The sequence below is a fragment of the Chelonoidis abingdonii genome, chromosome 18, assembly GCF_003597395.2.
Source record: "Chelonoidis abingdonii isolate Lonesome George chromosome 18, CheloAbing_2.0, whole genome shotgun sequence".
In the NCBI taxonomy this organism is placed as follows: Eukaryota; Metazoa; Chordata; order Testudines; family Testudinidae; genus Chelonoidis; species Chelonoidis abingdonii.
Genome location: NC_133786.1, coordinates 19,183,575 through 19,201,747, shown reverse-complemented (window position 1 = coordinate 19,201,747; position 18,173 = coordinate 19,183,575). Strand labels below are relative to the sequence as shown.

The 18,173-nt window shown below is 48.9% G+C and overlaps 2 protein-coding genes across 2 annotated transcripts in view; one reads left to right on the top strand and one right to left on the bottom strand.

The window, feature by feature from the left end:
• The window catches only part of LOC116822944 (T-cell surface glycoprotein CD3 delta chain), a 341,703-nt gene that overhangs the window by 13,162 nt on the left and 310,368 nt on the right, over positions 1 to 18,173 (top strand). The gene's annotated exons all lie outside the window — the stretch shown is intronic.
• Positions 375 to 10,562, bottom strand: CD3E (CD3 epsilon subunit of T-cell receptor complex). Its single transcript, XM_075073450.1, has 6 exons — positions 10,553 to 10,562; positions 9,567 to 9,587; positions 4,957 to 5,160; positions 3,755 to 3,907; positions 2,887 to 2,933; positions 375 to 2,468 (listed from the first exon to the last, which is right to left on the bottom strand). The coding sequence occupies exons 1-6, from the start codon at positions 10,560 to 10,562 to the stop codon at positions 2,412 to 2,414; spliced, it is 492 nt and encodes a 163-aa protein (XP_074929551.1). The 3' UTR covers positions 375 to 2,411.

Below are 18,173 nucleotides of genomic sequence, written 5' to 3'. Positions count from 1 at the left end.
TCGGGGAAAAGGAAACAAGTGTGAATCCCACTCCCCACATTTACTGTCTTGCCACCTTCACGCAACTGGATCATTTTAACTCCACTGGCTTTTGAAAATGGCTTGTTAAATGGAGTGTAAGTGACCACAACCTTGTTATCTTGCCTCAGGCCTGACCTGCAGCCCTAGCTATTCCAGGCCAGCCCCCAGCTCTGCTGATGACATCCCTCCCCTAGCCTGGCCTTTGCACTCCACTGTTTGCTGTCTGCCCCTCATCCCCTACCAGTGCACCTCAGCAGTGACCCCAGCAGCTTTTGCAGACCCGGGTCTTTCCTGTGCAGAGTCCTCTGAGCAACGGTTGTGTGGAGAAAGAATGAATTGGAAACGCCCTCCAATGTGGATCCAGGGGCAGAGCCCTCCCAGTTTATTGGCTGCATAATGCACTTTTAGAAATACTTGCATCATAAACGTTCAAGCAGGCCTTTCTCAATACAGACAAACTCGCCATCTTGGTAACAGACACCATGAAGCCCGGACGCAGCTTGAGAGCCAGAGATGGAACAGGAGAGGGAGGGGGACAGCAAGGAAGAGGGTTGGAGGGAGGTGAGCCAGGTGAGACTCACTCAGAGCAGGGGATTTGTACAGCTCTTATGGGAAAGTCCTCGTACCGTTACTAGAAAACACTCCTATTTCTAGATTCGGTTTTGGACCACGCTATAGAACTGAAGCAGGAATGGGGGTCCCTGCTATAGAATTCCACAGGCTGAGTAAAAACAAAAACCCCAACCTATGGAAAGGGTCTCATTCTGTCTGCAGTTCTCTATGGTTTGGGCTAATTTCTACATAGCCCAATGGGTTTTGCTGCTCTTAAATTCTATAGGACTTCTTCAGAGGGAAAATGTCCTGTGGTTGCACTGGGGGTCAGGAGCCCTGAGCTCAGTTCCCCACCTGGAAAATGGTGCCATTCGTCTCTCACACATCTCGTCCCCCTGAGACAGTGACGTCTCTGGGGAGGGACTACATTCCTCAGCAGAACCCAGCCCAATGGGGCTTGGATCTTGACCAGAGCTTCCAAGTGCTACTGGCATTTAATAATAAGGGTTAAAGACTCAACCAGCCACTTAAGCGCCCTACTGGGGGGCTTATAGATGACGCTTTGTTACAATGTCTAGAGAAGGCTTGGGGGAGAAGGGGCACGCGCTGAAGAGTCCATATGCCCAGCCTTCTATTTAGGTACCTTTCTGAGTGAACCACTGGGTCCTCCAGCAAAACCAGGTAGCTCCAGATGTCCATCGCTGATATTTAAATCCCCTCCTTCCAGGCTGTCTTTATCCATCCCAGAGATTCAAGAAAGGACTCAAGCCCATTTTCCTCTAGGCAGGTCTCCGGAAAGGGGTGTTGGGGCTGTGTGTGACCCCACAGCAAGGACAGGCATGCTGAGCATGGCTGGAAAGGGCAGCCAGAGCTGTGTTTTCAGTGAACTGCTCTGTCAATGCTGAGACAGGACCAAGTGAGCAAGACTGACACTGCACTGGGGCCTGGAGCTCGCAGCATAGGTACTTACACCCAGAATGCTAGTGATGGCCAGAAGAACACTGCAGAGCACAAGCTGGACAGGGATGGTGCTGAAGCAGGAATATGGTGGATGTGCACTTGGCCACTTTACGGCCCATAGTGACCATCGCATCTGCCTTTCGAGCCCCAGGGAACGTGGTGACAGAGTCATTACTATCCTGGGCAGGGAAATGGTATCTAATGTAAAACCAGAGGGATAGGAGAGAGCCAGCCAAGCCCCAGTGCCCCGAGAGGGTCTGCCCTTTACTATTACTATTTAACGCATCTCGGGGAAGCGGATGAGTCTTTGTCCATGTGGTACAGATGGGAGAGCTGAGGGGGAGGGACTTAGCCATGGTCACAGAGGGACTCAGTGTCAGAGCTGGGGTCACAGCTCAGGTGTTCCTGCCTCCCAGGCTGGTGCTCAGGACACTGGACAATGTCTCTCCTTGCCCTGGGCAGGGAAGAGGCCATCTGAGTGTCAGGGCGAGATCAATGCCGCAGGGTGCTGGAGAGAGAAATCAAAGCATGTGACTGAAATAAATAAAACTGAAGACTGAAAGGGTTTCCCAGGAGTTTGGAAAGGGTGATCAGGAGAGCCCAGCTGTCCCAGGAGGAGCCCGAAGAGGAGAAAGCTACAGTTATTTAATGGGGAAAATCTTTTCTTCTTGTTTCTTTAGTCAGTGTCTGTTCTCTGGGGTCAAATCGAAAGCAGGAAGGAGGTGTCCAAGGAGAGGCAGCGTCTCCCATTGCAGCTGCTGGGCTGGTCCCCAGAATGCGTGGCTGCCCAGCATAGACTGCAGAGAATCTGTATCACAGGGGACAGAAGCTGGGGGACTCTCAGCTGCTCTCGTCCACACTGCCATCCGCAGGGCGATTCAGAAGCCCCTGGACTGCAGCCCAGCGTACACATCCCGCTGACCCTTCCGGATGGGCTGTGGGAACAGGAGCAGATGTGAGCAATAGGCTCTTGCGTTAACATAGCACAGTGACAGCACTTTGTACAACTGGGCTCTGTGCCAGGGCTGGGGCTCCTCAGTGCCACCACCAGGTGTGATGTGGGCACAGGGAGCGTGCAGCTCTGGGTATGCACCCTGTACCCTGCATGCTGTGATGACCCTTCTGTTGATGACTCCTTGTTGTATGGATAAATAACATCATGGCCCTGCTCTCAGTCACTCCTTCCCCTCCACCCAGATGAAGCCTGGAGCTGAACAAAGCACCTGGTGAAAGGGGGCCAGTGCTGTAGTTTCTCAGCTCTCATCATCCACCAAGAAGGCTGTGACCCCAATCCCAATAGTTCTGGAAAGACCAAGAGAAGAGAAGGAACCCGTCTCCCATAGTTCCTGTTACCTCATAGTCTGGGTTTGGCACAGGCGGGGGGCGCACCATCTTCGGGCCTGGAAGGCAAAGCAGGGAGAATGTTCAGGGGGAATACTACCATTCTTAGTGCAGACACAGAGCTTCGCAGGCGTGAATCATCTCTGTGGACGTTTCAGGAACAAACTGGGCACAAAATGTCCACCAATTTTGGGGGCCCAAGTGAGACACCTCGGCCCTGAGCACCTGGCCTTTGTAGCACCCAGAACGCAGGACTGTCCTCTGAGATGCAGGCCTCCAGCCCCTGAATCAAATGATACTCTGCCGGGGGTGCAAAATGCAGTGCTGTCAGCTCTTGGGAGTGTCGGTGATTTGTGGTGTATGTCTTAGTGCCCCCTCTGCGGGAATCAAAAGACTGCACAAGAATCTCAGCTTCCATTTTAAAATAAGGCTTTTTCCAGACGTCCTGGTTGCGGAGAAAGGCCTAAAAATTTGACCTAACTGATGGGCTCAGAGAGCAGAGACAACCCCCCCACATTTCTCATTTAAATAAAATGTTGTGATTTTAAAGCCAACTCCCTGAGGTTAGGGGCTGACTCGTGGTATGAATGCTTGAGGGTGGCTGTGCTGTGATACTGCTGGGGAGGCAGCAGTGCAGCCCTTCCGGCCAGCCCCACCCTTCCTTTGCCCTCTCATGGCTGCTTCACCGTAGCCTGTGCAATGGGTTCTTGTGGATGGGGCGCTGTCAGCACAAAATGGCAGCTGCACCTTCCCCACATGAAGAGTGGCACAGGGTGTGGTAAGCAGCAGGAGAAGCCTGAGGTGGGCTTGACCCCAGCGTTTCCCCCAGTTGCGGGCACTCAGCCACTTATTGACAGGAGAGATTCGAACTGGCTCTTACCTCTCGGATGAACTCCGGCACTGCCACCCACTCCCCCCTTCCGGTTCTTACTGAAGTAATAGACCAGGATCAGCACCCCGAGGGTGATGAGGAGATCTGCGATGATGACCCCAGCCACTGTCAAGACATCCAGCTCCTCACAATTGCTGCACACTGCGGTGGGAAGGGACAGGGGGCTCAGTGAGAGGAAGAAGGGGAAAGGGGGGGAAAGGGGGACAGCTGGAGGTGGGAGTCACAAGTCCCAGCCCAGAGACACTGCTGGGTAAATGCCCCATGTTTGTTCTTCCCAGACCTCACCCACTTGCTTTGCATGGATGGAGACCGCACATATCATGAGGGGGGCAAGAACAGTAAGCGGGGAAGTGAAGGGGGAAGAGACAGACCTTTCTGTTCCCCCCTTCACACGCCTCACTCTGCCAACACTGCTGGGATGGCTGGACCGGTCAGTGACTGAAATGTCCCCTGTTTTTTCTGCATGGCCCTTGGCAGCAGGGTGCAAACATCCCTGGGTTGTAACAGCTCGTTCCATGCTCCCCACCCACCCCCAGCTTTTCTGTCTGTGCCAGAAAGAGCACAGAGATTCTCAGGCTCTCCAAGCAGTTCTCCAGACACCCGAGATAGCGCATGGGCTGCCAAGGGCTTTGTCAGAATGGAGGAGAATTAATTCAGTTTCCAAGGGGGACTGGGGAAGCTGGGCTGTGCCCTCTCCAAGCCTCTAGACCTGGAGTCTCCTGCCAAGATCCTGAAGATTCATGATTCTCTGAAACTCATGAAAGGTCACTGGTCTCGGGGAGAGATAATAGTCTCACATTTATAAACCCTCTCCCATCCCAAAGCAGCTCCCAAGGTAGGTGTGTAAAGCGCCTTTGAAATGCAGCCACCTCTGGGGTGGAGGGCACAGCAAGGGCAAAGCATGCCACACAACAGTGCAGAGAGGGGTAACTGAGCCACACATCCCATGGCAAACACATACTTTTTTGAACAGTGCCCCATGGAATCTCAGTGCGCAAGGGGGCCTGGCTGGACCTCAGAGCAGCTGAGTGTCAAAGTCAGTCCCAGCAGTTCCCCTGAAAATCAGGCCTCTGCGTACGTTATGGCACTTGAATCTTCTGGGCAATAAGGTCACAGAGTTAATCTCTAGCCTCCCATGACATCTCATGTTCCTGCATATTCCCATGGAAGGTGCGCTCTCTCCCATTTACCTTTGGCCTTCAGGTAAAGTTTGGCGGAGTTTGTCCCGAACTGACATGTATATTCCCCGTCATCCTTGGGACTCTTGTACTCCTCAATCACATAGACTTGGTCGCCATCTTTTTCCTGTTTGTCTTTCTTCCATTTTATGCTTGAGTCTGACTGAATGGGGCAGGTGATAGTCACCTTGGTCTTGGAGATCACCACCTCGAATGCTGCAAAGTGGGAAGAAAGAGCAATGGAAACACAGGTATTCAGTGAAACCAGTGCTTAAAATGGGCAGGGCAAGGGGGTGCCAGACGCAGCAAAAATATAACTAACAATGGAGCAGTGTCACGGAGGGACTCACTTTGAGCACTGCCTTACCTCTCGGAGGGACTCTGGAAATGGGGTGCTTCGCTTAAATGTAAGAACTCTAACCTAGTTATCAGTTCGGGGGAGTTGTGGTGTATAACGCTCTCCACAGTCACAAGCAATAATGGGACGTAACTATAAAAGGCTTCAGGAGCTAAACACTGATAACCATTATTACGTAATCAGTGAACTCACAAAGTTGAACTGGGAGTTGCCTCTCTTAGGCATGAACACTTATTTTGTCTGGGATTGGGATAGATGCCCCAATCTTTTCTCAGGCCACTTTAAGCACTGAATAAACCTTGCTGAAATCAGCTTCTGTACCAAATGACTGGAGGACAGCTAATGTGACACCAATTTTTTAAAAGGGCTCCAGAGGTGTCCCCGGCAATTACAAGCTGGTAAGCCTGACTTCAGTACTGGGCAAATAGGTTGAAACTATAGTAAAAAACAAAACTGTCAGACACATAAATGAACATAACCAAACTGTACCATAGAATCTCTATGGATAGTACTTCCATGCTCGAATAATAAGAATATAACGGTAGCGATATATTACCAACCACCTGACCAGGATGGTGATAGTGACTGTGAAATGCTCAGGGAGATTAGAGAAGCTATTAAAATAAAAAACTCAATAATAATAATGGATGATTTCAACTATCTCCATATTGACTGGGTTCATACAATCTCAGAACGGGATGAAGAGATAAAGTTTCTTGACACCTTAAATGACTGCTTCTTGGAGCAGCTAGTCCTGGAACCAAAAAGGGGAGAGGCAATTCTTGATTTAGTCCAAAGTGGACTAAGAGGTCAAAGAGGTGAATATAGCTAGACCACTTGGTGATAGTGACCACAATATAATTAAATTTAACATCCCTGTGGCTGGGAAAACACCACAGCAGCCCAACACTGTAGCAGTGAATTTCAGAAAGGGGAGCTACACAAAAATGAAGAGGTTAGTTAAACAGAAATTAAAAGATACAGCACCAAAACTAAAATCCCTGCAAGCTGCATGGAAACTTTTTTAAAAGACGCCATAATAGAAGCTCAACTTAAATGTATACCCCAAATTACAAAACATAGCAAGAGAACCAAAAAAGAGCCACCATGGCTAAAAAACAAAGTAAAAGAAGTAGTGAGAGGCAAAAAGGCATCCTTCAAATAGTGGAAGTTAAATCCTAGTGAGGACAATAGAAAGGATCATAAACTCTGGCAAATGAAGTGTAAAAATATAATTAGGAAGGCCAAAAAATAATTTAAAGAACAACTAGCCAAAGACTCAAAAAGTAATAGCCATATTTTTTTTAAGTACATCAGGAGCAGGAAGCTGCTAAACAACCAGTGAGGCCACTGGACAATTGAGATGCTAAAGGAGCACTCAGGGATGATAAGGCCATTGCAGAGAAACTAAATTAATTATTTTCATCGGTCTTCATGGCTGAGGATGTGAGGGAGATTCCCACACCTGAGCCGTCCTTTGTAGGTGACAAATCTGAGGAACTGTCCCAGACTGAGGTGTCATTAGAGGAGGTTTTGGAACAAACTGATAAACTAAACAGTAATAAGTCTCCAGGATCAGATGGTATTCACCCAAGAGTTCTGAAGGAACTCAAAGGTGAGATTGCAGAACTACTAACTGTTATCTGTAGCCTATCATTTAAATCACCTTCTGTACCAAATGACTGGCAGATAGCTAATATGACGCCAGTTTTTAAAAAGGGCTCCAGAGGTGATCCTGGCAACTACAGGTGGGTAAGCCTAAATTCAGTACTGGGCAAACTGGTTGAAACTATAGTAAAGAACAAAATTGTCAGACACATAGATGAACATAATTTGTTGGGCAATAGTCAGCATGGTTTTAGTAAAGGGAAATCATGCCCCACTAATCTATTAGAATTCTTTGAGGGGGTCAACAAGCATGTGGACAAGGGGATCTCTCAAAACTGGGTGACTGGTCAACAAAATGGCAGATGAAATTCAATGTTGATATATGCAAAGTAATGCACATTGGAAAACATAATCCCAACTATATGCATAAAATAATGGGGTCTAAATTAGCTGTTACCACTCAAGAAAGAGATCTAGGAGTCATTGTGGATAGTTCTCTGAAAAGATCCACTCAATGCACAGAGGCAGTCAAAAAAATGAACAGAATGTTGGGAATCATTAAGAAAGGAATAGATAATAAGACAGAAAATATCATATTGTCTCTATACAAATCCATGGTACGTCCACATCTTGAATACTGCATGCAGATGTGGTTGCCCCATCTCAAAAAAGATATTTTGGACTTGGAAAAAGGTTCAGAAAAGGGCAACATAAATGAGTAGGAGTACGGAACAGCTTCTGTATGAAGAGAGACTAATCAGACTGGAACTTTTCAGTTTGGAAAAGAGACGACTAAGGGGGGATATGATAGATGTCTATAAGATCATGACTGGTGGGGAGAAAGTAAATAAGGAAGTGTTATTTACTCCTCATAACACAAGAATGAGATGAGCGCGGTCACCGAATGAAAGGTAGGGACGAAGGCAGGAAACAGTGTTGGAGGCTAAAAACCCTTCCAAAACTGAAGAGCTACTCTGAAGACTGGGCACTTGTTCTAATCCCCCTGCCCCTGCCTCCAGGTCTGTAATTCCTTCCGTCCTTTGTGGCCCCCCAGTCTTTGATTTTGTAACAAAAATGGAAACTTTCTCTCTTTCCCCTAACGTCAGGTGGTTCTTACGCTGTTCCCTTTGTACCCCAGATCACAGTGTCAGAACACCAGGGTGGCACTGTTTATTTTAGCTGGCCATACACCACTGATCAATCCCGTTTCTCCATGTGCCTCTCCCGTCTCTGCAGGTGCCCGATCCTGCTTTGATGGCACTAAAAATGGTTACTTGATAATTCATATTGCTGATTTTTCAGGTCAGTGTAAATAGCACCAGTGAATTGAAAGAGGATATTTCCAGTCCTATAACAGTCACCAAACTGAAATGCATATCCTTGCAGTTTAGCCCTCCCTTGTGAGAGCTTTTGAACCGCACCACTCTTGGGGGATGCTTTAGAAATGCGGAGGTGGCTAGAGCAGATTAGCGAGGCAAAGTTATTTTCAACCAAAGCTCCGTCCCCCGGCTGTCCTTTTCAAAGTGCAAGAGGAAATGAGGTGCCTGTGTTTGCTGTGATCTGGTTCATTGCAAGGTGTAAATGTAATGGCACAGCTACTGTGCAGCACGGAGAGAGAGCCTGCTGGAGCCTGGGCCCTGAGCCTGCCACGAGAACTGCACGGCTCTGCGTGGTTCTATGGCTTTGCCTGTTGCAGGAACAGGGCCTGGGTTAGAAATGGTTTTGTTTAACTCTGTAGAGCAATGTGTGAGCATGTGGCACTCCACTGAAATCCCGAAGCTACAGCCACGTTAAAACAGTGCTAGAGAGGGGCTCAGAATCAGACCCACAGTCTGAACCAGAGACACAAGACAAAAGAAAGGTGCATAAGCTAATAAAGGAAAGATCTGTGTTCCCATCTGTGATTACCCTGCCCTGGTGTATGGTCTTAAACAGGACTTGTTTTACAGAGGCTGGGAGCTCACACTCACTAAAACTACAGAGATGAAATCCCACAGACAAAGGCTTTTATTTGAGGGGAAGCTGATCGGCTGCTTTATCCCCACACAGAATGTTGTTTTAGAGAAAGGGAATAAATACAGGTGCAGTAACACAAACCAATTGTGACCCTGCTCAAAAATATGGCCTGGGTGCCACCCCAATGCCACTGTTATATAGTATGATACCTAGCTCATTCCTCGGTCGCTCTCAAACTGCTTCACCCAGATCAGAATCAGTATCCCCATGTTACAGGTGGGGAAACCCAGTAACTGTTGTTAATAATAAGACTCCCTGACTGACTGCAAGGGAGTCAGGTGGAACCATGTGCAGGTAGAAAGTTTCCTAGATCTGTACTTTTAAACAGAAGAAGTAAAGACATTCTCTATGACCCAACACACAGAGAGACAGACACACAGGTGGGGCTGCGTCAGCACCCACTGGAGTCAATGGAAAGGCTCCCATTGGTTTCCCTGGGTTCTGGGTTAGGCCCAGACGCACACTTGCCCGCTCACACTCATACGGGCGCTCAGACAAATGGGCATATGCTCTTAGTGGTTAAAGATGCCCCAGTTTTTGAATTCCCTCTGAGCGGTTAGCAATGGCAGGATCAATCTTAGCAGCAGCAATTTTGAGATGTTTATTATGCTAAAAACACTGATGGTAAAAATCAACTTACGGTTCTCTTCCAAATTGTACTCTGCAAAAAGAAAACAACAAAAGCTCTTAGCAAATCTACCTCTCTCTGCTTGGTTCCTCTGTTTAAAAATATCCTTTCCCCTATGATTAACTATCTGCCTGTAGGGAGCAAACACAAAACACTAATCAATAATAACGCTGCTTTGAAAGCCAAGCGCCTGGGGGCCGTGCAGGCATTGGAAAACCGTCACCACAGCATTCATGTTTTAACCCATGTTATCAAACTTCCCAATCCTAGAAACACAGACAAAGAGGGGATGGGGACGAAGGCAGGAAACAGTGTTGGAGGCTAAAAACCCTTCCAAAACTGAAGAGCTACTCTGAAGACTGGGCACTTGTTCTAATCCCCCTGCCCCTGCCTCCAGGTCTGTAATTCCTTCCGTCCTTTGTGGCCCCCCAGTCTTTGATTTTGTAACAAAAATGGAAACTTTCTCTCTTTCCCCTAACGTCAGGTGGTTCTTACGCTGTTCCCTTTGTACCCCAGATCACAGTGTCAGAACACCAGGGTGGCACTGTTTATTTTAGCTGGCCATACACCACTGATCAATCCCGTTTCTCCATGTGCCTCTCCCGTCTCTGCAGGTGCCCGATCCTGCTTTGATGGCACTAAAAATGGTTACTTGATAATTAATTTTTGCTGATTTTTCAAGTTAGTGTAAACAGCACCAAAGAATTGATAGGGGATATTTCCAGTCCTATAACAGTCCCCAAGGTGATAGGCTGTTTTATCGCTGCACAGAACTTTGTTTTAGACAGGGGGAATAAATATAGGTGCAGTAACACAAACTGACCATGGCCAAAGAGAACCCAAACTCTTTCAGTTTACATCAAAGCCAGCAACTGGCGTTTGCCGCTCACAGGCAGAGTGGCTGCAGAGTTTATTTTTAAATGTCCTTTGCCCGTTTCTCTATGGGAACATCGATCATGGGATAACACTTACACATGCTTTGCCTTTCATCTGGTTACCTTCGCACATACTAATCAGTTAACCCTGACAATATTATGGGGATGGTATTATCCCTGCTTTACCCATTGTGAAGCTGAGATCTAGAGAGTGATGCAATGGGCCCAAAAACACACGGTGATTTAATGTAACAGCAAGCAATAGAATGGGGGAGTCCAGATTCCAGAGCACTCTGCTGCCCAAAGCACTGCCCCTCCTGTACCCTTCACCAGCCTGTTCAGACCATTGGTGAGGGCTTTGGAGGTTACTGAATTTGCTGATAAATAACAAGGATCTTCTCAGCAACTGACTTCTCTTTTAAAAAAGAATATGGAATGAAGTGCCTCAATTCCCTCTCTCTCAACTGCTCTGATTCTGTAGAGTGTGATTCCTGCTCTGCTGCTCCTCATGTCACTGCTAGTAGGGGTACATTTCTCATCAGCAAACGGCAGCTTCAGTTTTACTGTAAGTCTTTGTGACTGTGTAAGAACACCTGGCTGCCGGTGCACCACAATGTCCATCGGCACACGCCAATACCCTCCTTGCCTGAACGCTTGGGGGTCACTTTTCTGATACCTGGTGGTCTCTAACCAGCTGTACTCACCCACACAGAGCAGGAGCCCCAAAACTGGCAGGGCAACCTGTAGCTTCATCCTGGCGTTCCCCCAACTCGCTCTTTTTTCTGTCCTTTCCAATCAGATTGGCATCACCCAGTCTGGCTCTGCAAAAAGAAAGAACCCAGGCGCTTTCAAGTTTCTGTTTATGAGAACGAGGCCTGGGATTGTTTCCCAGAATTGCATCTAACAATCGGTTCAGTGGTGCACGGAGGAGACTCACTGTTTCCAGCACAACATGCAAGCGGCTCAGAGAGACTGCAAATGTCTATGATAAAACAACCCCCTGCCAGGAAGTGCGGAGGCTCAAGATGCCTGCATTTCCGAGCGTCACTGCGAACACGAGGGGGCTGCTGGTGCTGCAAGCACCTCGGTGACTCTCAGGCCAGCCCAGGGAGTGTCCTGGAGAGATGAGCACACACAACCTGGCCCCAGCAGATTTGCTTTCAGAATCTCCCATCGTTTTTAAACAATATTTTCTGAGTTAAGTTCAAAATGTTACAGTTAATTTAGCAAAGTGACGGCAACAAACATAACCACTAGACAGGCTGCAAGAAATGCAACAGCCAGCGGCAGACAAAGACATCTTGTGCAACGAGCATAAAATAGCCTGTAAGCTCTTCAGGGCAGGGACTGCCTCTGCCAAAGCTAGGGGTTTGCACAGTGCCTAGCACTTTGATTCCCGCCCCTTGGCGCTATTGTAAAACAAAACATCAACAACAATAGGGACAATAATACAAAGAAACAGGTGTTCAAGTGCTGTGGTGACGAGTGGGGTACGAGAGAGAAACTCAGTAAAGAGGAGCTGAGTAACATGCCTGGAACCAACAGACCAGAACAAAATTAAATGGAGTAACTCACTAATTCTTTGGCTTTGGTGCTGGGTTTACTCTGCTCGAGGTCCCTCTGCCAGCCTGGGTGCCAGCTGTGATGGTGCTTTTGTGTTAGGGAAGCCACTAGGGACTGCATTGCACCCACCAATTTTATTTCTCACCAGACACCAAGGAGCCATGTGGTGGTTTTCAGTCACTACAGGCCTGGTTTGGAACCATCTTTGTCTCACGGCCCATGTGTCAGCTTCTCACCCCGACATCTCTGGGCTCCTTCCACGCTGCCCCTGTGAGTAGAACGTTCTCCCTGTGCGCACTGGAGAGGCCACTACTACCCTCCACACAATTTGCTGCTAGGAATGATAATCCGGAGGAATGACCTGAGAATACTTTATGCACCTGCTCGAAAATACACAAACATATTTGTTACCATAACCATATATATGCCTTCCCAAGGCCTGTCTATCGGCCAGTCTGTCTCTAGACAGCATGCTCTCTGGAGCAAGGATTCTGCCTTTAAAGAACCAGTGTATAGTGGCCTGTGCCAGAGTAAATAAATAGCTAGTTATAATGCTGAGTTGTGATGTGGTGGGGCAGGGCTCTGTGTCCATTTCCCAATCTCCTGGCCTGCTGGCTGATTACAGAATGAGAAATGCACCGGAAAGTTCGGCATGAGCTGGAGATGGTGGCTCTTCTCCCTCTAGTGGTAGAATTTGTGACGAACAGAGTGGCAGCTCCTGGCCAGGAGCAACTTGGGCCCTAATCATGCATAGCACAGGGATGTAGATAGGGTGACCAGGTAGCAAATGTCAAAAATCGGGGTAGGAGGTAATAGGCGTCTATAGAAGAGAAAGACCCCAAAATCTGGACTGTCCCTATAAAATCGGGACATCTGGTCACCCTAGGTGTAGCTAACTCTTTTATTTGGGGGCTAGAGTTAAACAATTCATATACTAATAGCTCCTGAATAGCGCTGCAATGAGCGGCTTTGTACCAGATAACATTTGTTCATTTTTAATGAAGTGAGATAAAGGAACTTCTGTTCCAAACACACAGTGTTTCCTTTAGTTACTAGTGCAATCCCGAAATCGGTTCTGGTTTTTAGTCCCCTCAAGTCCCTGTTGGCTATGCACATGATTCAGCTGGATTCCCTAGTGACAGCCCTGTGGCACCTGGGGCAGGGCAGGGGAAGGGGTTAAGCATCCGATCTTGGGTTGCCAACCCTCCAGGATTGTCCGGCAGTCTCCAGGAGTTAAAGATTAATCTTTGATTAAAGATCATGTCAGGTGATGAAACCTCCAGGAATACGTCCAACCAAACTTGGCAACCCTAATCAGATCAGACCCTCAGTGACTCGTCGCTCCAGCTGCCAATAACCCTGCCCATGGCAGCAGGGTGTCCCCCCACCCAAAGAAGTGAGACTGGAGAACAGCATTGAGCCAGGTACGAGTGAAATGGCCTGGCTGATGCTTTAAATGAAGCTTCCCCAAAGTGCATCCATTTATCCGGTGCTGATAAAATGATCACTGATGAATGATCACACACAGGGGGAGGAGAGCACTGCATCCAGTAGACATTGTCCCTAGGCAGGGTTCAGGGGCTCAGACTCAGGAAGGGGGAATTCCACTGGGTTATTTAACATGCATCAATTGTTTTATTAACTGTAAAGAGGCTCCTCTTCCATATGCGACAGCTCTGGCTTTGGTCCCTGTGACAGTCTAGATTCAGGAGTGTCAGGACTAGAATTGCCAACCTACTCCAAAGAGGGACTTGTTTGACTGTTTTGCTCATTGTCACTTTCATGCAAGCAGCTCGGTGTGGGATTTCAAAGCAAGCCTGTATTTTCATTTGGTATTTAAACTTCTCTTGCAAACCTGAATTTATATGTGCCCATTTCCAGTAACATTCATTTTTCATGTATACAGGGCCAAACAGCACCCAGCACAATGCAAATGGAAGGGGGTGTTGGGATAAACCTCTTCTCCTGTGAAATCTGCCAAGGGCAGCTGGGACTTCAATTTGTAAAATCTTATCCAAAAGACCCCCCCATGTTAAAGAGCCTGGAACCTGGTTTATGGTCTGCCTGGGAGGGATAGAGCCAAGCGAACAAAGCCAGCATTGGAAGCTGTGGTTTTGGGGAGGCTGAGATGTCTATTGTCATCTCCTCCACCATGCTGCTATGCAGGGCGGATGCTTGAATTGTCTTTTGAAAAAAATCCCCATAGGTGGAAGCTGCATTTAAATGGATATACTGGGTTTTATCATCAGCATAAGAGCCACACAATTCCACCGCGGGGGCCTACCTCTTCAACATCCTCTCCTCTCCCCTGTAGCCTGCTAGGGCCCTGGGAACTCACTTTCTTTCCAAATTTGGACATCCCCTGGGACCCCCCCACCCCCCCGGGAGCTGAGTTCTCCTCCTCCCAGGACTGGGGAGAGGCCAATCCTCAGGGTATGTGACACTGCGACAGCAGAGCTGCAGGGCTGCAGCTGCGCCCACTGTAGTACTATAGTGTAGATGCTTTGCAGCAAAGGAAGGGTTTCACCGTCCCTCTAGTAAATCCACTGTCGCTAGGCTGGCTGAAGGATTCTTTCCTTGACTGAGCTGTGACTACGCTGGGGGGGAGGTTGAAACTGGTCACAGTTCTGAGCGATGTAGCTAGGCTGACCTAAGTTGAAGGTGAAGCCCAGGCCTTCTGAGCTGACCTTGTCACCTTGACATTTCCCCTCCTTGCTAACATTGGTGCAGCTACACCTTTAGAGGCGTTACTGAGGGCAAGAAGCCGACATCTTTATGTGTTGCCGGGACCTGCTCTGAACAGTTACACGGTACAGGGCTTCAAACATTAGCGCTCTCTGTGGCTGCCCCTGGTGGAGCTGCATGGGTGCTGTGAGGGTGCAAGGAGATTGTATGGAAAAGGCTAGTGTAGACACACCTCTAATGGCCACAGAAGCCAGACTAGGGGATGTATCATATCATCAGGGACACAGAGACCAGTTCACAATCTCCTCTTGCAGCCTGTTCCTGTATCTGGCTTTGCTCCTCCTCCTAGCAGATATGCCCAGGCTCCAGCCCCAGCTGGCTGGGGAAATCCAGCTTAGATTCTTCTTTTTATTCTGGAAATTCATTATTTAAAGGCTTCAGGTAACTATGGCTATATTGGACTTGAACTACATGTAATGAGATGCTATTTGTAGCTAGTGGAAATTTTATTTATGTCATCTTCTTTCAGAAGAGCTCTCAGGGCTTCTCTTCAACCAGCAGTGCCTGGGGCGTGGTCCTGATCAGACATGCCGAGCCAGCGAAGGGTTAGAGAGAAGACATTGCAGATTAAGAACCGACTCTTCCCATAAGCTTCCAGCCAGGCCCGGCTGCCCCCATTGGCCCAGGGTGGCTGTCTGTGATACTATCACTGTGAATTGCCTGTATTGCGAGTACAGACAGGTGAGCTAAACTCCTGGCTTTCAGCCCCTCTGGACACTGCGCAGGCCAGGGGCGGCTCTATGCTTTTTGCTGCCCCAAGCACGGCAGTCAGGCGGCCTTCGGTGGTGCGCCTGCGGGTGGTCCGCGGTCATGTGGATTCGGTGGAGTTTCTGCAGGTGATCTGCCAGTCCCGCAGCTTCGGTGTGCCCGCTGCCGAATTGCCGCCGAAACTGTGGGACTGGCAGACCTCCCGCAGGGATGCCGCCAAAGGCCACCTGACTGCCACCCTCACGGTGACTGGCAGGCCGCCCCTCGTGGCTTCCACTCCCTGACGCTTCTGCCCCAGGCACACGCTTGCTGCGCTGGTGCCTGGAGCCACCCCTGGTGCAGGCTGTTGGAGGTTAATAAAAGTACTGCAAGAGTCAGAGTTTAAGGCCAGAAGGAACCACCAGATCATCCAGTCTGACCTCCTGTACATGACAGGCCACCAGTACCACCTGCACGCTGAACCCAACAACTGAAATGAGACCAAGGTATTACAGCCCTCAAGAAACGAGACTATTACATGCCACAGGCAGAGAACAGGAGGGACTGAAGTGTACCAGTGCCCAAGGGCTCTGCAATGGCAGGGAAATGGGATACACACAGATAATTCTGGCAAGTGACCTGCATCCACACTCTGCAGAAGAAGGTGAATACCCGCCACCCCCAAGGTGCTTGTCAGTCTGACCCAGGGGAAAATTTCTTTCTGACCCCTGCTATAGGGATCAGTTAGACCCTGAGCATGTGAGCAGGAACCAGCCAGCTGAGCACTTGGCTCAAAGCCACCGCAGAGCCCAGGCCATCCCTGTTCTATATCCTACCTCCAGCCATGGCCACCCTTGATGCATCAGAGGAAGGAGATAAAACAAACAACAATATCCAGAATATAGTGGAGGTGGGGGGAAATCCCTTCCTGACCCTTGCAGGTGGCCAGCTGAAGCCCTGAAGCATGAGCTTTTAGGCACATGAGACATAAACTGGAAGTAAGCCCCAGGACTCCTGAGTCCCACCCCGACCACCACAAGCAAACCTGTCATAAAATCACACTCATAAATTTGTCCATCTCTTTCTTAAAACTAATCCAGTTGTTTCCCACAACAACTCCTATTGGGAGGCAGTCCAGAACCTGACCTCTCTGATGGTAAGAAACCTTCTAATTTCCAGCCTGCGTTTGTTCATGGCCAGTTTATATCCATTTTATTTCTGTACCAGCACTGTCCTTTAGCTTTAAATAGCTCTCAGTATCTCTGGTATTCACCTCCCTAATGTATTTATAGAGAGCAATCACATCCTCTCTGAGCCTTTTTTCTAGGCTAAACAAGCCGAGCTCTTCCAGGCTCCTCTCATAAGACAGGCCCTCCATTCCCCTCATCATCCTTATAGCTCTTCTTCACACCTCTTCTAGTTTAAATTCTTCTTTCTTGAGCATGGGTGATCAGCACTGTGCGCAGGACTCCAGGTCCTTGTGCAACGGTATGAATACTTTTCTAGCTCTACTGGAAATGCCTCACCTGACACAGCCTCGCATCACATTTGCCTTTTTCAAAGATGCCTCACACTGGTGGCTCATAGCCATCCTGGCATTGACCTTGTGATGGGGTGTGTACCGCACTCAGGCCCTGAAGGGGTTAATGTGGGCCTGAGAGGCCAATTAATGTACCTGGTTGGAGAGAGCAGTCAATTGATGGTGAAGCCCAGCTGAGGAGGGGCTGGGTCATAGTCATTATATAGCTAGGAAGTTTGGAGTAGGAAGGAGCTGTACGGTGAGGCTGCGGCATCAAAAATCAGCTGAAGACAAAGACAGGGGTTGCAGTCACTCTGTGGGGAACAGAAGAGGTGGAAGCAGCCCAAGGAGGTCTCAAGCTGGGCTCCCAGAATCAGTGACCTTTGACAATATGGGCCTAATGACTGACAGTAGCGTGTCCTCTCGCTGCCAGCCTTTGACCCCATCGACTGACACACACCCCCAGCCCACCCCGTCTGTCAGAGACCAGCAGTACAAGAACCGTAAAGGGACAAGGGCAGTGGGTTGTGCTGAAAGGTGAGTGATCAGACTGGAGGGGGTCACTGGGGCAGTTCCTCAAGGAACGGTGTCGGGACCCAGCTGATTCAATATTTGCCTTCATGGCCTCAGCACAAGAAGTGGGCACGTGCTAACAAAGTTTGCTGATCGTACCACGGTGGGAGGACCAGAGGAGGATGAGCATATTGCACTGGGAAGTCTGGAGGGCCTGCGGGGGCAGAAATGGGATGCAATTCAATAGTACAAAGCACAAGGTCAGGCACTTGGGGCGTAACTGTAAGAATTGCTGGGGACTCGTCAGCGGGAAGTGACAATGGAGGGGTGTGCCTGTAAAGGGGCTCACTCAGCACCAGCCTGCCCTCTCTGACCCAGTAGTGAGCGGAGCATGTTCAGGATCATAAATAACCCTTGGCACTAATATAGCATCTTTCCTTCAGGGATCTCCAAGCATTTCACAAATAGTAATCAACTCCCACAATCCCCAGAGGCAAGTCAACATGATCTCCTATTGTAGAGGGGAAACTGAGGCACAGAGGAGGGGAGTGGCTTCCCAAGGGCATATCCTTAGCTGCAGTGGAGGAAATAGGACCCAGGAGTTTTAGTGCCTGGCCCCTTGCTCTAAGCAGTGGATGTGCTCTCCATAGTGCATTGGAGCTAGGGAAAGGGTTCCCTGTTGCTGGTTGTCATCTTTCCTGCCCTGTTTCTGCTCAC